Source organism: Musca domestica, unplaced genomic scaffold, assembly GCF_030504385.1.
Source record: "Musca domestica strain aabys unplaced genomic scaffold, Musca_domestica.polishedcontigs.V.1.1 14, whole genome shotgun sequence".
NCBI classification, from domain to species: Eukaryota; Metazoa; Arthropoda; class Insecta; order Diptera; family Muscidae; genus Musca; species Musca domestica.
Window position 1 is genome coordinate 14,823,242 of NW_026712192.1, and position 18,314 is coordinate 14,841,555.

Here is an 18,314-nt window from a genome sequence, read left to right on the forward strand (position 1 = left end):
GGTATTTTGACGATTTTAGGTACAATACTTACCGAATTTGTATTTCTAGTTTTATATGATACGTCCAAAACGTGCCTCATCGAAATAACAGTTTTAAACACTAGGTCTAAATCTTTTGCAGGGCTTTCATGGGTGTTCGTTAGCCTGTCGAATGTAGTATCCGATTTGGTTCAAATTTGATATTTTATATTTTACAGCATAGAAGAGAAAAAAAAATCCGATTTTGCTCCAACTCTGCAAATCCTAATATTGGCATCAGTACTACGTTCAAAAATAGACAATATCGGTCCACTCCATCACCTACCTCCCCCACAAAAAGTAAATATTTTGAAATATTATAACTCTTATAAAATTATTAGTAATACTCCGATTGCCTTTAAATTTCACACATTCCAATATTTTGATTAACACAAAATTTGGTGTAAATGTGGGATATATCGGTCCACTCCTTTTGGTATGTTCCCCACAAAGGGTTACAATTTTGAATATTCATAAAGCTCATAAAAAGGAAATTAACATTCGATTCCATTCAGACTTGGTACATCTCAATATTTTTATCAACACCAGATCTGTTATAAATATGGTAGATATCGGACCATTCCGTCTGACCGTCTTGATCCACAAAGGGTCAAAGTTTTAAATAACCAAAACAATTATAAAATCCGAAATAAGCATCCGGATCTCTTCAAATTACACACATCCCATTATTTCTGCTAACACAAAGTCTGGTATGAAGATGGAATATATCGGTTCACTCCTTCTGGTATCTCCCCAAAAAAGGATCAAAACATTAAATAGCAATGAAGCTCATAAAACGCGAAATTAATATTCGATTCCATTAAGATTTTGGTACATCTCAAAATTTCCATTACCACAAGATCTGTTATAAAGATGGTAGAGATAGGACCGTTCTATCTAGTGCTTCCCTCACAATATTTTGAAATAAGCATCCAACGCTCTTCAAATTTCACACAGACAAACATTTTTGCTATAACAAGATATGTTGTGAAGATGATATATATCAGCGAAACCCTTCTGGTACCTTCCCCACGTAGGCTTAACATTTCTAGAAAAGAATACGCTCAAAGAATGCGAAATAAGCAACCAATTCTCTTAAAATTTCACACGTACACATAGCTGCGAACCCCTTCTAGTACCTTAACCACAAAGGGTCAGAATTTTCAATACTTTTATCTGTCATAACATGCGGAACCAGTCCGCAATTTTTTACAACTTGCTATATCTAAATATTTCTCTCAACCAGAAACCTGAGATGAATATGGAATTTATGATTTCGCATAAAATTGGATATAAATGTTCGATTTCTTTGTAATTTCTCCTATATGAATATTTTTATCTCCATTAGATGGAGCTTGAGATACTTTGGTATATTGTGCTTCACTCACATTTTAACATTTTCTAAAAATTATCACATATCTCAATATAGTCCCCACCTGGAACATCGCAATATTTTTATCATAATTATTTAGATCCGATACAATATTGGCCCATCCCTTCGGAACCTACTGCATAAAGGGTCAACAATTTGAAAAATCATAACAGAAGTCAAATTATATTTAAATAATCGAACATTGGCTGAAAGTATGCATCTGTCGGAAAAATCGACTAATACTTTTTAACTTGTTCTAGCTCCACTTTCATAATCTTCTGGATTTTCCCCTTTATTATTTAAAAAAATAAATAAATTTTGTCGCATATAAATAAACAATTTTTCTCGTAGATCTATTTATTTTATTTACAATTAAAATACCGAACCCAAAATTAAGATAAAATTCATTTAACCAAATGATTTTTCGCAGCCAACTTCCTCAATAATTCACTAGCTTCTTTCTTTATCAATTTTCCATTCAGATTCTGAGGCAATTTATCCACAAAATATGCGCCTGCATTAAGATGCTTGTGCGGCGAAACCAAACGCTGCTTAACATGATCAATAACATCTTGCTGCTTTAAATTGGATCCTTCAGCCAACACCACCAAGGCACCGGCCAAGTCACCATCGGTTTCATTAAAAACCGACACAACACAAACATCACGAACACCTGTCAGCTCGGCAATGACACCTTCAATTTCGTTGGTTGAGAACTGTAACCCCCGGTATTTCAAAATCTCCTTTTTACGATCGACAATAAACAAATCGTGGTCGTCATCCACATAACCCACATCGCCACTGTGGAACCAACCATGGTCATCAACGGCCTTGGCGGATTCTTGAGGATTTCCATAATAACCATTCCAGGGGTAGGGCATTTTCACAATAATTTCACCAATTTCATTTGGTCCCAAATGTTGGCCTTCATCGCTGACAATGGCCAGTTGCAGGTTGTTGAATAGCTTACCCACCGAATTGAATTTTCGTTTTTCGCATCTCTGTGAAATTGGACCCATTTCTGTGCTGCCGTAACAAAAACTTATTTTTGCACTTTCCGAACACAGTTGTATCAACTTCTCCGAATTAACTTCACTTAGCGCCGAGCCACCAAAAGTAATCGATTTCAAATGTTTTAAATTTTCCCGCGATACATCCGGGTGTTGAACTAAAGCAGCAACATAGCGCGATGAGAGAAAAGCCGTGGTAATTTGATATTTTTTGAGGATTTCCAAGAAATGACTCGTCTCGAAAGTTTTGTTAAATATTATCCTGGTAAAGCCTCGAATACAGCTGCTAAACAGAAAGTAGATGCCAGTTATCCAATCAATGCCACTGGATATGTATAGGACACTTTCATTGTTGTTGATCCTAAAAAATATTTGGAGTTATTTAAGGGAAAGTAAAGGAAATATTTTAACAGACATACCAATCGTAAAATAGAAACAGGGAGGAGGAAATGCAGACGGCTTTTGGTTTTCCCGTCGTCCCCGATGAACAGAGAATTGCCACAGTTTGCTTGACTCCCTTGGAAAGCTTAGCTGGCCTAGAGGAAATAAAAAAGAAATAGTTGTAAAGATTTTCATTACAATTTGGCAACTTATATCGTTTTTTTTATATAAATGGAATTTCTTATCTGAAGTTTATTATACACCTCACTTACACTGTGCAACAAAATAATAAATATGCATCAATAGTAAACCAGTAAAGACAGTCTTAAAGCCGAGCGGGGCCGACTTTATGATACCCTACACCACTTTGCTAGTATAGTAGAGCTCCGCATAAGAATTAAAAGCTTTTATGGGAGAATTGTCAATATCGGTCCACGATATCGTATATCCCCCATATAACGGTACCCCCCGATATTCGGTATTTTGATGACTTTACCCACATTTTTTAACGGAATTGTCTGAGAATCCACACAAGTAGTTCTTTGTGAGCACTTTACACCCAGACATAGATTTGTCTTTATAGGTCTACAATATCCTTTATCCCCTCCAGGCACCTTCCGATATTAAATATTTTAAAGATTGTTGTTGCAAAATCGTCAGGCGAAATCCCATTATTGTTGTTTTTATAAAAACAACGTTTGTTTATGAGTGGAGAACGATGGTAATGTTTACCAGGGGGTAAGGCAGGGAATACCTAGGTTTCGGAAAGAGCCACCAATCCTCATCAGTTCCCTTGTTTCTTGTCTGGGATATTCTCCCCAGAAGTTATTTAAAAAAATAACTTCTATGACAAAAAACATTTTTTACCCAAGTGACGAGATCGTAAGCTCAATAGAAGAGGAACAAAAGAATTACATAAAACTAAAATTCTTTTGGAAAATCTTCTAAATCTTACAACCGCACTTATAAACATTTACATCTTTCTCCACTTTGTTATGCTTTCGTTCAACCTGAACGAAGTAACATAACCATGTAAGTTTGTTTTGTCTGTTACAACAAAAACCCCTTCGTCGACCGTGCCTGTGTCTATTAATAGAACAGAGTTTGGCTTACTTGTTTGGGATACCATAGTATTTTGTTGTTGCAAAATCGTCAGGCGAAATCCCATTATTGTTGTTTTTATAAAAACAACGTTTGTTTATGAGTGGAGAACGATGGTAATGTTTACCAGGGGGTAAGGCAGGGAATACCTAGGTTTCGGAAAGAGCCACCAATCCTCATCAGTTCCCTTGTTTCTTGTCTGGGATATTCTCCCCAGAAGTTATTTAAAAAAATAACTTCTATGACAAAAAACATTTTTTTTTACCCAAGTGACGAGATCGTAAGCTCAATAGAAGAGGAACAAAAGAATTACATAAAACTAAAATTCTTTTGGAAAATCTTCTAAATCTTACAACCGCACTTATAAACATTTACATCTTTCTCCACTTTGTTATGCTTTCGTTCAACCTGAACGAAGTAACATAACCATGTAAGTTTGTTTTGTCTGTTACAACAAAAACCCCTTCGTCGACCGTGCCTGTGTCTATTAATAGAACAGAGTTTGGCTTACTTGTTTGGGATACCATAGTATTTTGTTGTTGCAAAATCGTCAGGCGAAATCCCATTATTGTTGTTTTTATAAAAACAACGTTTGTTTATGAGTGGAGAACGATGGTAATGTTTACCAGGGGGTAAGGCAGGGAATACCTAGGTTTCGGAAAGAGCCACCAATCCTCATCAGTTCCCTTGTTTCTTGTCTGGGATATTCTCCCCAGAAGTTATTTAAAAAAATAACTTCTATGACAAAAAACATTTTTTACCCAAGTGACGAGATCGTAAGCTCAATAGAAGAGGAACAAAAGAATTACATAAAACTAAAATTCTTTTGGAAAATCTTCTAAATCTTACAACCGCACTTATAAACATTTACATCTTTCTCCACTTTGTTATGCTTTCGTTCAACCTGAACGAAGTAACATAACCATGTAAGTTTGTTTTGTCTGTTACAACAAAAACCCCTTCGTCGACCGTGCCTGTGTCTATTAATAGAACAGAGTTTGGCTTACTTGTTTGGGATACCATAGTATTTTGTTGTTGCAAAATCGTCAGGCGAAATCCCATTATTGTTGTTTTTATAAAAACAACGTTTGTTTATGAGTGGAGAACGATGGTATGATGATGGCTCTTTCCGAAACCTAGGTATTCCCTGCCTTACCCCCTGGTAAACATTACCATCGTTCTCCACTCATAAACAAACGTTGTTTTTATAAAAACAACAATAATGGGATTTCGCCTGACGATTTTGCAACAACAAAATACTATGGTATCCCAAACAAGTAAGCCAAACTCTGTTCTATTAATAGACACAGGCACGGTCGACGAAGGGGTTTTTGTTGTAACAGACAAAACAAACTTACATGGTTATGTTACTTCGTTCAGGTTGAACGAAAGCATAACAAAGTGGAGAAAGATGTAAATGTTTATAAGTGCGGTTGTAAGATTTAGAAGATTTTCCAAAAGAATTTTAGTTTTATGTAATTCTTTTGTTCCTCTTCTATTGAGCTTACGATCTCGTCACTTGGGTAAAAAATGTTTTTTGTCATAGAAGTTATTTTTTTAAATAACTTCTGGGGAGAATATCCCAGACAAGAAACAAGGGAACTGATGAGGATTGGTGGCTCTTTCCGAAACCTAGGTATTCCCTGCCTTACCCCCTGGTAAACATTACCATCGTTCTCCACTCATAAACAAACGTTGTTTTTATAAAAACAACAATAATGGGATTTCGCCTGACGATTTTGCAACAACAAAATACTATGGTATCCCAAACAAGTAAGCCAAACTCTGTTCTATTAATAGACACAGGCACGGTCGACGAAGGGGTTTTTGTTGTAACAGACAAAACAAACTTACATGGTTATGTTACTTCGTTCAGGTTGAACGAAAGCATAACAAAGTGGAGAAAGATGTAAATGTTTATAAGTGCGGTTGTAAGATTTAGAAGATTTTCCAAAAGAATTTTAGTTTTATGTAATTCTTTTGTTCCTCTTCTATTGAGCTTACGATCTCGTCACTTGGGTAAAAAATGTTTTTTGTCATAGAAGTTATTTTTTTAAATAACTTCTGGGGAGAATATCCCAGACAAGAAACAAGGGAACTGATGAGGATTGGTGGCTCTTTCCGAAACCTAGGTATTCCCTGCCTTACCCCCTGGTAAACATTACCATCGTTCTCCACTCATAAACAAACGTTGTTTTTATAAAAACAACAATAATGGGATTTCGCCTGACGATTTTGCAACAACAAAATACTATGGTATCCCAAACAAGTAAGCCAAACTCTGTTCTATTAATAGACACAGGCACGGTCGACGAAGGGGTTTTTGTTGTAACAGACAAAACAAACTTACATGGTTATGTTACTTCGTTCAGGTTGAACGAAAGCATAACAAAGTGGAGAAAGATGTAAATGTTTATAAGTGCGGTTGTAAGATTTAGAAGATTTTCCAAAAGAATTTTAGTTTTATGTAATTCTTTTGTTCCTCTTCTATTGAGCTTACGATCTCGTCACTTGGGTAAAAAATGTTTTTTGTCATAGAAGTTATTTTTTTAAATAACTTCTGGGGAGAATATCCCAGACAAGAAACAAGGGAACTGATGAGGATTGGTGGCTCTTTCCGAAACCTAGGTATTCCCTGCCTTACCCCCTGGTAAACATTACCATCGTTCTCCACTCATAAACAAACGTTGTTTTTATAAAAACAACAATAATGGGATTTCGCCTGACGATTTTGCAACAACAAAATACTATGGTATCCCAAACAAGTAAGCCAAACTCTGTTCTATTTTAAAGATTTTAAAAGAATTTTTAATGGATTTCATTTTTTTGAAAATTGTCTAATTCGTTCCCAATGGTGGAGGGTATTCAAAGTTCGGCCCGGCCAAACTTACTGCTTTTTTACTTGCTTAAATTCGGACTTGTATTGCCGATTTGGTGCACAATTAATTTGAAATCGGATAAATATATATGGGAGCTATATCCAAACCGAAACCGATCTCGGTAAAATTTGACAAATGTATTTCTGAGCTGTATTTGATATATTTCCCCAAATATTGTTATTACAGAGTGCATATTACGGCTGCGGAGGACAAAAATAACAAATCGGATGAACAATATATATGGGAGCTATACCTATATCTGAACCGATTTCGATCAAATTTGGCATACTTATTTTCAGGCCTAATTTGGTTGTATGTGCAAAATTCCATACTATTCGGGCTGATTCTACACGTTTGGTGCAATCGGACGAAGATATATATGGGAGCTATATCTAAATTTTGACCGATTATCTCCAATTTCAATAGAGTTCGTCTTTGGGCCAAACAAATGATTTGTGCACAATTTCATCTGGATAGGACAATAAATGCGAACTGTACTTTATTTACAAAAATTCATGGACAGACAGACAGACGGACGGACGGACGGACATGCATAAATCGACTCAGAATGTGATTCTATGCAGATAATAAATAGGAACTATGGGTCTATCTCGTTTCCTTTTGCCTGTTACAAACAAATGCACAAAGACATAATACCCTGACCACCTTGTGGTGTAGGGTTTAAAAAAATAATATTAATCAAAATAATTGAGCTATTGGTTCGAAAATTGGAATACGACATTCTGTTGACTATTTCTCCAACCAAAAGAATTTATTTGGGGGTGGAGGAACTAGCCACGCCCACTTTTGTATTTTTGGTTTTTTTTTTCATTAAGTTTGTCATTTTAGACCAAACAAAGTATATACAGGATGAGATAAAAAACCGCAACGCCTCATACGCCATAATTTTCACTTTTTTTTTTTTTTGTTTTATTGAATGAAGGCAAAAAATATCGGAAATAGATTCACATTTTAGAATAAGTTTACATTTGTTCGAAGGTGACCAAAGGTAACCTTTGGCACGAATTATGGTCTTCAAACGGCCTATGAAACCATCACACGCTGCCCGAATGTTGCTCTGCGGTATTTTGGTCCATTCCCGGCGAAGCACTTGCGTTTAGGTGATCGGCACTTTGGTATTTTTTAGTGCCAACCTTGCTTTCCAAAGTACTCGAGACACAATAGTCCAACGGATTGGTATCCGGAGATTTTGGTGGCCATTGTGCGCTGGAAATGAAGCGAGGAACCTCATTTTGTAACCATTCTTGGGTGGCGCGTGCTGAGTGCGATGATGCTGAGTCCTGTTATAATGTCCAAGTTCTGCGGTCAAAATGTTTGCGTTCCCAAAGCTTTAATACACCCTCCAATTTTCATATTCAGCTGACCTCTTTGGCAAGTAAAAACGATCATTTTGTTTGTTTACCAACTGCTGGACAACGAATGTTTTCTCATCAGAGAAAACCAAATTCGGCATTTCACCACTTTCGGCCAAGCGAAACATCTCCTGAGCTCTTTTGAGTCTATTTTTTTCTGTTGCGGTGTATGCACTTGCGGTCTTGCACTTTTTGGAATTTCAATAGCTTTACCCCGAGCTCATTTTTCAATATCTGCCGAATGGAATATTGCGATATGTTCAGCTCACGAGCCATTATTCGGTCACTACTACGCGGGTTTCGATCAAGTCTCTTCTTTACTTTTCGTACCATTTCTGCTGATGTTGCTGTTTTCTTTTATCTACTTCCACTTCCTTGACGTCGGGCTACGCTACCAGTATCAAGGTAATCAGCGATGGTACGAGACACAAAAGATTTATTCACATTTAAATGCTGGAGTGCTCTAACGAATGACACTTGTGGGTTTCCAGCCAAATATAAAGAAATCACACTATCGCGCTTGAATTCCATCACGAATAACTTTTTTTCTGAGAAATTTTCACCAAAATGCTTTTGTACTCTTGTAAACAATATAATGAGCTGCCACTGGAATAATTTTAAGAGCTGTCGGACGAGTGGCTTAGAAATGCCAGCAGTCTGACGTTGGTTGCAGTTTTTTATCTCACTCTGTATATTAGAGCAATAGGTATGCCGGACCGAGTTTCACCAAATGGAAACATTCGGTTGAATATGAAAAAATCTTTCCAATTTGGGCTGGTATTATTTATATGGTGAGCAACAACTGTAAAATCGGATGAAGATGTATATCGAAGCTATATAAAAACTGAACCGATTAATTTTGGCAGAGGTATTTTGAGCCATATCTAATGTCTGGCAGCAAATATCCTTGTTGTGGAGTGCATACTACGTATGTGAGGGACTTTAACAGCAAATGACAAAAGTTGCGTATTCAGGTCCAGGTCCTCTTATAGGCCCTAATTTACGGCTAAATTCGGTAATTGTAAGATTTTAACAGAATTTTTAAGGGTTTTTAATTTTTTGAAAATTGCCAAATTTGTACCAAATGGTAGGGGTATTCAAAGTTCGGCCCCGCCGAACTTACAGCTTTTTTACTTGTTAGAAATTAAATTCAAGATGCGTGGATTCTTACCTATATTTTGTTTCTCCTGTTGTTGCTTTCAGCATGTCAACAATTTTTGGTATACCCTTTATATGTTCAGATAGCGTGTAAAATATAGGATTGAAAGAACTTGATGCCTTCTGTAACAATTCGCAGTTGCCGCCATCACAAAATATCAATTTCGGCTTGGTGATGTTCAAGCAGTGCGATATGGTGTCTGGAAAAAATATATTAGTGACATATATATCTCCAAGTGTATACTTATACATTGTAGTATATTGTTATAACAATTTTCCTGATACTTACCCAAATCCAATTTAGGATTGACCGTGTGTATTGGAGTGCCATTGAAAAGACAACCAATCGCTGCCGGAAGAACATATGTCGTATTTAAAGCCACAATGCCAATGACATCGTTTTCATCCAATTTTAGCTGACGTAGGTGTTGTGCGATGCGTATGCCCCACTCCCAAGCCTCTTGAGCAGTTACTTTCGTATTATTTGTATCATCGATCTAAAAATGAAATAAATGATTAGACATGTTACGACTATTCCACGTATTTCCATTAAAAGTCATTAGCAGAAGAGAAAATATATATTTTTGGAACATCCCACCTTAGAATGCATATTTAAATATTTTGTAAGGTTTTGCTAAATTAATACGCAACAAAAAAATAATTCACATTAATTATACTGCGCAATTAATCTTTAGTTGGAAATTTTCTTTTTCGCTATGAAAGCCCTTTGCTTTTGGTGTGAGGGACGTTAAACAGATTTTCCCAAAATTTTGCAACATAGGCTATAATTATTTTCTAAATTTCACTGAATGAAATTTTTTTACCCAAAAAATCAGAAAAAGAGGATGGATTCAGTTAATGAATCCAAGTACCCTCCGCCATAGTATGGAGCGTATATTAAGTTTGTCATTCCGTTTGTAACACCTCGAAATATACATTTTAGATCCCACGAAGTATATATATTCCTGATCAGCATAAAATTCTATGTCGACTTAGCAATGTCCATCCGTCTGACCGTATGTGGAAATCCCTCTAGCTTCCGAACGAAATGAAGTAGGTTGATTAAAATTGTACTCAAATGTGCATTATGTCTGCAGGACTTTTGGTATTGGAAATAGGTTATGTAGGTCCACATTTTTGTGTAGCCCAAATATAATGGCACCTCCCTTTTTTAGGCATTTTGGTGATTTAAGCGACATCATTCACCGGAAATATTTCAAATGTGGTATTTGAAGTTCGTAATGGGTAATACAGCCTATGACAGAAAATTGTCTGTGCAGGTCCACGTCTTCGTATAGCCCCATATAAGAGTACCTCCCGATATTCGGTATTTTTATGATTTTAGCGACATTATTCACCGGAATTAAAGTTCGTAATGGATGTTTAAAGTTTGTAATGGATACTACAACCTATGACAGAAAATTGTCTGTGCCGGTCCACGTCTTCGTATAGCTCCAATATAAAGATACCTCCCTATATTCGGAATTTTGATGATTTTGGCTACATTATTCACCGAATTGTTTTATTCAAGTTTCGCATTTAAATATTGTAATGGTGTATGACAAAAATTGCCAAAATCGTTCAAATGTTGGAGGGTATTCAAAGATCGACACGGCCGAACTTAACTGCTTTTTTAATTGTTTAAATTAAAGATTACACTGTACGACAAAATTCATTTTTTGGAATAGTAAAGTAGCCAAAATATAAGGGTAAAGTTCCCTCCTCTTCTACACTTTTTCGGATTAAAATTCCTTGGAATCTTACATATACAGGGTATACAGGGTAAGATAAGAAAACTGCAATAAAGTCAAACGCCATACTTTTTACATTTTTTTTTTTTTAATTTTATTGAATGAAAACAAAAAATGTCGGAAATAGCATCAAATTTTAGAATACGTTTAAATGTGTTCGAATTGGTCATCTTTGACAAGAATTATGGCCTACAAACGGCTAATGAAATCGTCACGCGCTGCCCAAATGTTGCTCTGCGGTATTTTGGCCCATTCCCGGCGAAGCGTTTGCTTGAGGTGATCGACACTTTAGTGCCAATCTAGCTTTCCAAAATACTCTAGGCACAATAGTGCGCTGGAAATGTAGTGAGGAACCTCATTTTGTAACCATTCTTGGAAGGTGCGTGCTGAGTACGATGGTGCTGACTCCTGTTGGAATGTCTAAAGTCTGCGGCAAAAATGATTGCTTGCCCAAGGCTTTTATACACCCTGCATAATATTTTCGCGATAATATTCGGCATTTATTCTGATGCCACGGTCGACTGATACGAGTGAAGAGCGACCATCGGCTGTTCTGGTGGTCAACCGAAGGTGCACATTTTCAGCTGACCTCTTTGGCAAGTAAACACGATAACGAATGTTTTCTCATTGGAGAAAACCAAATTCGGCAGTTCACCACTTTCGGTCAAGCGAAGCAACTCTTTAACTCTTCTGAGTCTATTTTCTTTCTGTTGCAGTGTAAGTTCTTGCACTTTTGGAGCTCATTTTTTAATATTTTCTGAATGGAATATTGCGATATGTTCAGCACACAAGCCATTTTTCGGCCACTGCGACGCTGGTTTCGATCAAATCGCTTCTTTATTTTTCGAACCATTTCAGCTGATATTGCTGTTATCTCCCGTCCACTTCTTTTACGTAGGGCTACGCTACCAGTATCGCGGTAACGAGCGATGGTATGAGACACAAAAGATTTATTCACATTTAACTGCTGGAGTGCTCTAACGATAACCACTTGTGGTTTTCCAGCCAAATATAAAGAAATCACACTATCACGCTTGAATTCCATCACGAATAACTTGTCTTCTATAAAATTCTCACCAAAATTCTTGGTTTGTAAAAAATATAATGATCTGTCATTGAAATAATTTTTAACAGATGTCAGGCGAGTGGCTTGCATTCCGACAGGACTTAGCACCATCGAACTCTGCACGCGCCACCCAAAAATGGTTACAAAATGAAGTTCCTCGCTTTATTTCCTGCGCACAGTGACCACCAAAATCTCCGGAAATTAATCCGTTGGACTATTGTGTCTCGAGTATTTTGGAAAGCAAGATTGGCACTTAAAAATACCAAGCAAGCACCTCAAGCCAGCGCTTCGCCGGGAATGGGCCAAAATACCGCAGAGCGTGTGACGCTTTTATTGTCCGTTTGAAGGCCATAATTTGTGCCAAAGGTGACCAATTCGAATAAATCTAAACTTATTCTAAAATTTGATGCTATTTCCGAGTTTTTTGCTTTCGTTCAATAAAATATAAAAATATGTAAAAATTGTGGCGTTTGACTTATTTGCAGTTTTTTATCTCACACTGTGCATGTCCGATCTTCTTGTAATTTTCCCCATACCAATTTTTTTATCTGTATTAGATGAAGTACGAAAAAGGAATACTTCGGTCGACGATATCTGGTACATCCAGCCATTTTAACATTTTCTAAAAATTATTAGCCATCTCATAAAAAGTGAAGGAAATAACCAATATTGTCCACACCTGGGACATCGCAATATTTTTATCATATTTATTTAAGTCCGATACGAAACAGAAAATATTTATCCATTCCTTCGGAACCTGTTCCATATAGGGTCAACAATTTGAATAATCATAATAGATGTCAAAATATATTTAAATAGTTGACTTAGGTTATACATCTGTCGGTAAAACCAACGTCATTCCGTTTGTAACTCATCGAAATAATAATTTTAGACCCACCAAAGTACATATATTCTTGATCAGCGTAAAATTCTCTGTCCGTCCGTCTGTCGTAATCACGCTACAGTCAAAAGGAATTAAGATAGGAAGCAAGAATTTTGCACAGATTTATCTTTTGTCTGCAGGCAGGTCAAGTTCGAAGATGGGCTATATCGGTCCACCATATCGAATGGCCCCCACATAAATGGCCCCTGATATTCGGTATTTTTATGACTATAGCCACTGTTTTCAATGGAATTGTTTGAAATTCCACACAAGGAGTTCCTCGTGAGTACTTTACCTCCTGAAGGAGAATTGTTTTGTTACCCCTGAAATAGAATTGTCTATATAGGTCCACAATATCGTATATCTTCTATATATCGGCACCTTCCGGCATTTTTTGGAATAGTAAAGTAGCCAAAATATAAGGGTAAAGTTCCCTCCTCTTCTACACTTTTTCGGATTAAAATTCCTTGGAATCTTACATATACAGGGTATACAGGGTAAGATAAGAAAACTGCAATAAAGTCAAACGCCATACTTTTTACATTTTTTTTTTTTAATTTTATTGAATGAAAACAAAAAATGTCGGAAATAGCATCAAATTTTAGAATACGTTTAAATGTGTTCGAATTGGTCATCTTTGACAAGAATTATGGCCTACAAACGGCTAATGAAATCGTCACGCGCTGCCCAAATGTTGCTCTGCGGTATTTTGGCCCATTCCCGGCGAAGCGTTTGCTTGAGGTGATCGACACTTTAGTGCCAATCTAGCTTTCCAAAATACTCTAGGCACAATAGTGCGCTGGAAATGTAGTGAGGAACCTCATTTTGTAACCATTCTTGGAAGGTGCGTGCTGAGTACGATGGTGCTGACTCCTGTTGGAATGTCTAAAGTCTGCGGCAAAAATGATTGCTTGCCCAAGGCTTTTATACACCCTGCATAATATTTTCGCGATAATATTCGGCATTTATTCTGATGCCACGGTCGACTGATACGAGTGAAGAGCGACCATCGGCTGTTCTGGTGGTCAACCGAAGGTGCACATTTTCAGCTGACCTCTTTGGCAAGTAAACACGATAACGAATGTTTTCTCATTGGAGAAAACCAAATTCGGCAGTTCACCACTTTCGGTCAAGCGAAGCAACTCTTTAACTCTTCTGAGTCTATTTTCTTTCTGTTGCAGTGTAAGTTCTTGCACTTTTGGAGCTCATTTTTTAATATTTTCTGAATGGAATATTGCGATATGTTCAGCACACAAGCCATTTTTCGGCCACTGCGACGCTGGTTTCGATCAAATCGCTTCTTTATTTTTCGAACCATTTCAGCTGATATTGCTGTTATCTCCCGTCCACTTCTTTTACGTAGGGCTACGCTACCAGTATCGCGGTAACGAGCGATGGTATGAGACACAAAAGATTTATTCACATTTAACTGCTGGAGTGCTCTAACGATAACCACTTGTGGTTTTCCAGCCAAATATAAAGAAATCACACTATCACGCTTGAATTCCATCACGAATAACTTGTCTTCTATAAAATTCTCACCAAAATTCTTGGTTTGTAAAAAATATAATGATCTGTCATTGAAATAATTTTTAACAGATGTCAGGCGAGTGGCTTGCATTCCGACAGGACTTAGCACCATCGAACTCTGCACGCGCCACCCAAAAATGGTTACAAAATGAAGTTCCTCGCTTTATTTCCTGCGCACAGTGACCACCAAAATCTCCGGAAATTAATCCGTTGGACTATTGTGTCTCGAGTATTTTGGAAAGCAAGATTGGCACTTAAAAATACCAAGCAAGCACCTCAAGCCAGCGCTTCGCCGGGAATGGGCCAAAATACCGCAGAGCGTGTGACGCTTTTATTGTCCGTTTGAAGGCCATAATTTGTGCCAAAGGTGACCAATTCGAATAAATCTAAACTTATTCTAAAATTTGATGCTATTTCCGAGTTTTTTGCTTTCGTTCAATAAAATATAAAAATATGTAAAAATTGTGGCGTTTGACTTATTTGCAGTTTTTTATCTCACCCTGTGCATGTCCGATCTTCTTGTAATTTTCCCCATACCAATTTTTTTATCTGTATTAGATGAAGTACGAAAAAGGAATACTTCGGTCGACGATATCTGGTACATCCAGCCATTTTAACATTTTCTAAAAATTATTAGCCATCTCATAAAAAGTGAAGGAAATAACCAATATTGTCCACACCTGGGACATCGCAATATTTTTATCATATTTATTTAAGTCCGATACGAAACAGAAAATATTTATCCATTCCTTCGGAACCTGTTCCATATAGGGTCAACAATTTGAATAATCATAATAGATGTCAAAATATATTTAAATAGTTGACTTAGGTTATACATCTGTCGGTAAAACCAACGTCATTCCGTTTGTAACTCATCGAAATAATAATTTTAGACCCACCAAAGTACATATATTCTTGATCAGCGTAAAATTCTCTGTCCGTCCGTCTGTCGTAATCACGCTACAGTCAAAAGGAATTAAGATAGGAAGCAAGAATTTTGCACAGATTTATCTTTTGTCTGCAGGCAGGTCAAGTTCGAAGATGGGCTATATCGGTCCACCATATCGAATGGCCCCCACATAAATGGCCCCTGATATTCGGTATTTTTATGACTATAGCCACTGTTTTCAATGGAATTGTTTGAAATTCCACACAAGGAGTTCCTCGTGAGTACTTTACCTCCTGAAGGAGAATTGTTTTGTTACCCCTGAAATAGAATTGTCTATATAGGTCCACAATATCGTATATCTTCTATATATCGGCACCTTCCGATATTTGGTATTTTTAAGATTTTAACAGAATTTTTAATGAATTTTATTTATTTATTTGATTTTTTTTTTTTTGAAATTTTCCTAATTCGTTCCAAATGGTGGAGTGTATTTTTTTTTGTATTTACTTGTTTTTTTTTAAGTGCACAAGATTATTGAAGATGAATTCCATTATTAAGACTCTTTCAGCGATTTTTTTCCACAACTAACCTGTATCACTTTATTTGGAAAATTCTGTAGCTGCTGATAGACAATTTCTCCCAATGAAGTCTTTTCACTGTAGATGGACTCTTCCCTTTCGCTGGTCCATATCTTGTTAATTTTATCATAGCTTATACTCATGATTCCCGATAATAACAACTTATATTCGTTAGATACACTACGATAATGCTACCTAATCTGTTACCGGATCATTACTAAATTCTTTTTAAAATAGGTTGGCGTTTTTTAAAACAATTCACTTTCAAGCAGTGCAACTGAAAAGACAATCCGACAATGAATTGCAAAAATAAATAATTACATACTTTGTTGTTGTTATTGTTTTACAACGATCTGACTTATATGAGTGTTCTAATAGAGGTTTTTTTCAGCCACTATAAGGAATTCATAAACTTACAGCACACTTAGTTCACATTCAACTGCTTCGCTTGCTTCAGTTACAAAATACATTTATCGCATGCGATATTAATGTGACGTTAGTAGAATTTTAACAACTATGCGATATTTAATTTATTGTGAGAAAATGAAAATTACAAAATTGTAATCATTGTTTTGTGTTAGAGTAGTTTCTCTGCAATCGAATTACAGGCATCGGTTCGATGCCCATATAAATCCATTATAGCCCAAATTAGTATGTTAATGTGCCTTTTGGTAACCACGCCCCTCGTGTAATGACGGTTATTTTGTTTTTATACCCTCCACCATACATAGTATGGAGGGTATATTAAGTTCGTCATTCCGTTTGTAACTCATCGAAATAATCATTTTAGACCCAACAAAGTATATATATTCTTGAACAGCGTAAAATTCTAAGACGATTTAGCTATGTCCGTCCGACGAATTAAGATAGGAAGCTAAAATTTTGCACATATCTCTCTTTTGTCTGCAGGCAGGTCAAGTTCGTAGATGGGCTATATCGGTCCACGATATCGTATAGCGCCCATATAACGGTACCCCCCTATATTCGGTATTTTGATGATTTTAGCCACATTTTCTAATGGAATGTTCTGAAAATCCACACAAGAAGTTCCTTATGAGTACTTTATCCATTGAAAGAGAATTATCTATATAGGTCCACCTCGGAAGAGAATTATCTATAAAGGTCCAAGATATCGTATAGCCCCCATATAACGGTACCCTCCGATAGTCGTATTTTGATGATTTTAGCAACTTTTTTCAACGGAATTGTCTGATAATCCACACAAGGAGTTCCTTGTATGTATTTTATCCCTTGGAAGAGAATTATCTATATAGGTCCACGATATCGTAAATCCCCCATATAACGGTACCCCCCGATATTCGGTATTTTGATGATTTTACCCACACTTTTCAACGGAATTGTCTGAAAATCCACACGACGAGTTCATTGTGAGTACTTTATCCCTTGGAAGATAATTATCTATATAGGTCCACGATATCGTTAGCCACCCATATAACGGTACCCCCGATATTCGGTATATTCATGATTTTAGTTACATTTTTCAACGAAATTGTCTGAAATTCTACGCAAGAGGTTCTTTATGAGCACTTTAACCCCTGAAAGGTAATTGTCTATATAGGTTCCCATATATCGGCACCTTCCGATATTCGATATTTTAAAGATTTCAACAGAATTTTTAATGGATTTTTTTTTTTTTTTTTTTTTTTTGAAAATTTTCTAATTCGTTCCAAATGGTGGAGGGTATTCAAAGTTCGGCCCGGCCGAACTTACTGTTTTTTTAATTGTTATTAAAATAACCGTTTCTGAAATATTTGCAAACGCAAAAAAGTGCACATTTGCATGTCGCTTATCTTCAGTGTATTACAGCAAAGTGTTTAACTGCTTCCATCTGTCCTCTTTTTTGATTCAACCCACCAAAAGAGAGGAAGTATATAAGTTCGTAGCTTTTCCATATATCAATATATACAGGGTGAGATAAAAAAAACTGCAACAACGTCAAACGCCATAATTTTTATTTTTTTAATTTTATTGAATGACTAGCTGGCCCCGTCCGCTTTAGTGCATATTTTCTAATGCATAATAGAGCATAGACTTATGTGAGCGGGACAATTTTTATTATAAGTAAAACAACTCCATAGTAATTTCTAAATAGAAAAAAACATTCATGGCAAAAATCATAAAAGATAATTACCCACCGTCGCTTTTAGATAGTTTGAATAGCTTGATCTTATTATTCAGCCGTAGGCTTTAATTGAGTGTTAAAAACCTATATGATATAGAACATCTATAATAATCCCATGTTCAAACTTAATTTTTGTTATTGTAAAGAGCTTAGCGAAATTTTCCCTTCAAATGAGCTGTAAT

At 36.3% G+C, this 18,314-nt stretch overlaps 1 protein-coding gene across 1 annotated transcript; it reads right to left on the reverse strand.

Annotated features, from left to right (window-relative positions):
• Positions 1-1,722: 1,722 nt before the first annotated feature.
• LOC101898801 (uncharacterized) lies at positions 1,723-16,220 on the reverse strand. The gene is made up of 5 exons (XM_005190267.3): positions 16,001-16,220; positions 9,582-9,789; positions 9,306-9,492; positions 2,820-2,936; positions 1,723-2,761 (listed from the first exon to the last, which is right to left on the reverse strand). The coding sequence occupies exons 1-5, from the start codon at positions 16,130-16,132 to the stop codon at positions 1,795-1,797; spliced, it is 1,611 nt and encodes a 536-aa protein (XP_005190324.2). The 5' UTR covers positions 16,133-16,220; the 3' UTR covers positions 1,723-1,794.
• Positions 16,221-18,314: the final 2,094 nt, after the last annotated feature.

What these genes read in the sequence shown, in the direction of transcription:
- LOC101898801 (XM_005190267.3), bottom strand. Translation starts at nt 16,132, where the DNA reads ATGAGTATAAGCTATGATAAAATTAACAAGATATGGACCAGCGAAAGG. An exon ending in TTCCAAATAAAGTGATACAG is followed by an intron (nt 9,790 to 16,000) that starts GTTAGTTGTGGA and finishes TTTCATTTTTAG; the next exon opens with ATCGATGATACAAATAATAC. An exon ending in CAATCCTAAATTGGATTTGG is followed by an intron (nt 9,493 to 9,581) that starts GTAAGTATCAGG and finishes TATTTTTTCCAG; the next exon opens with ACACCATATCGCACTGCTTG.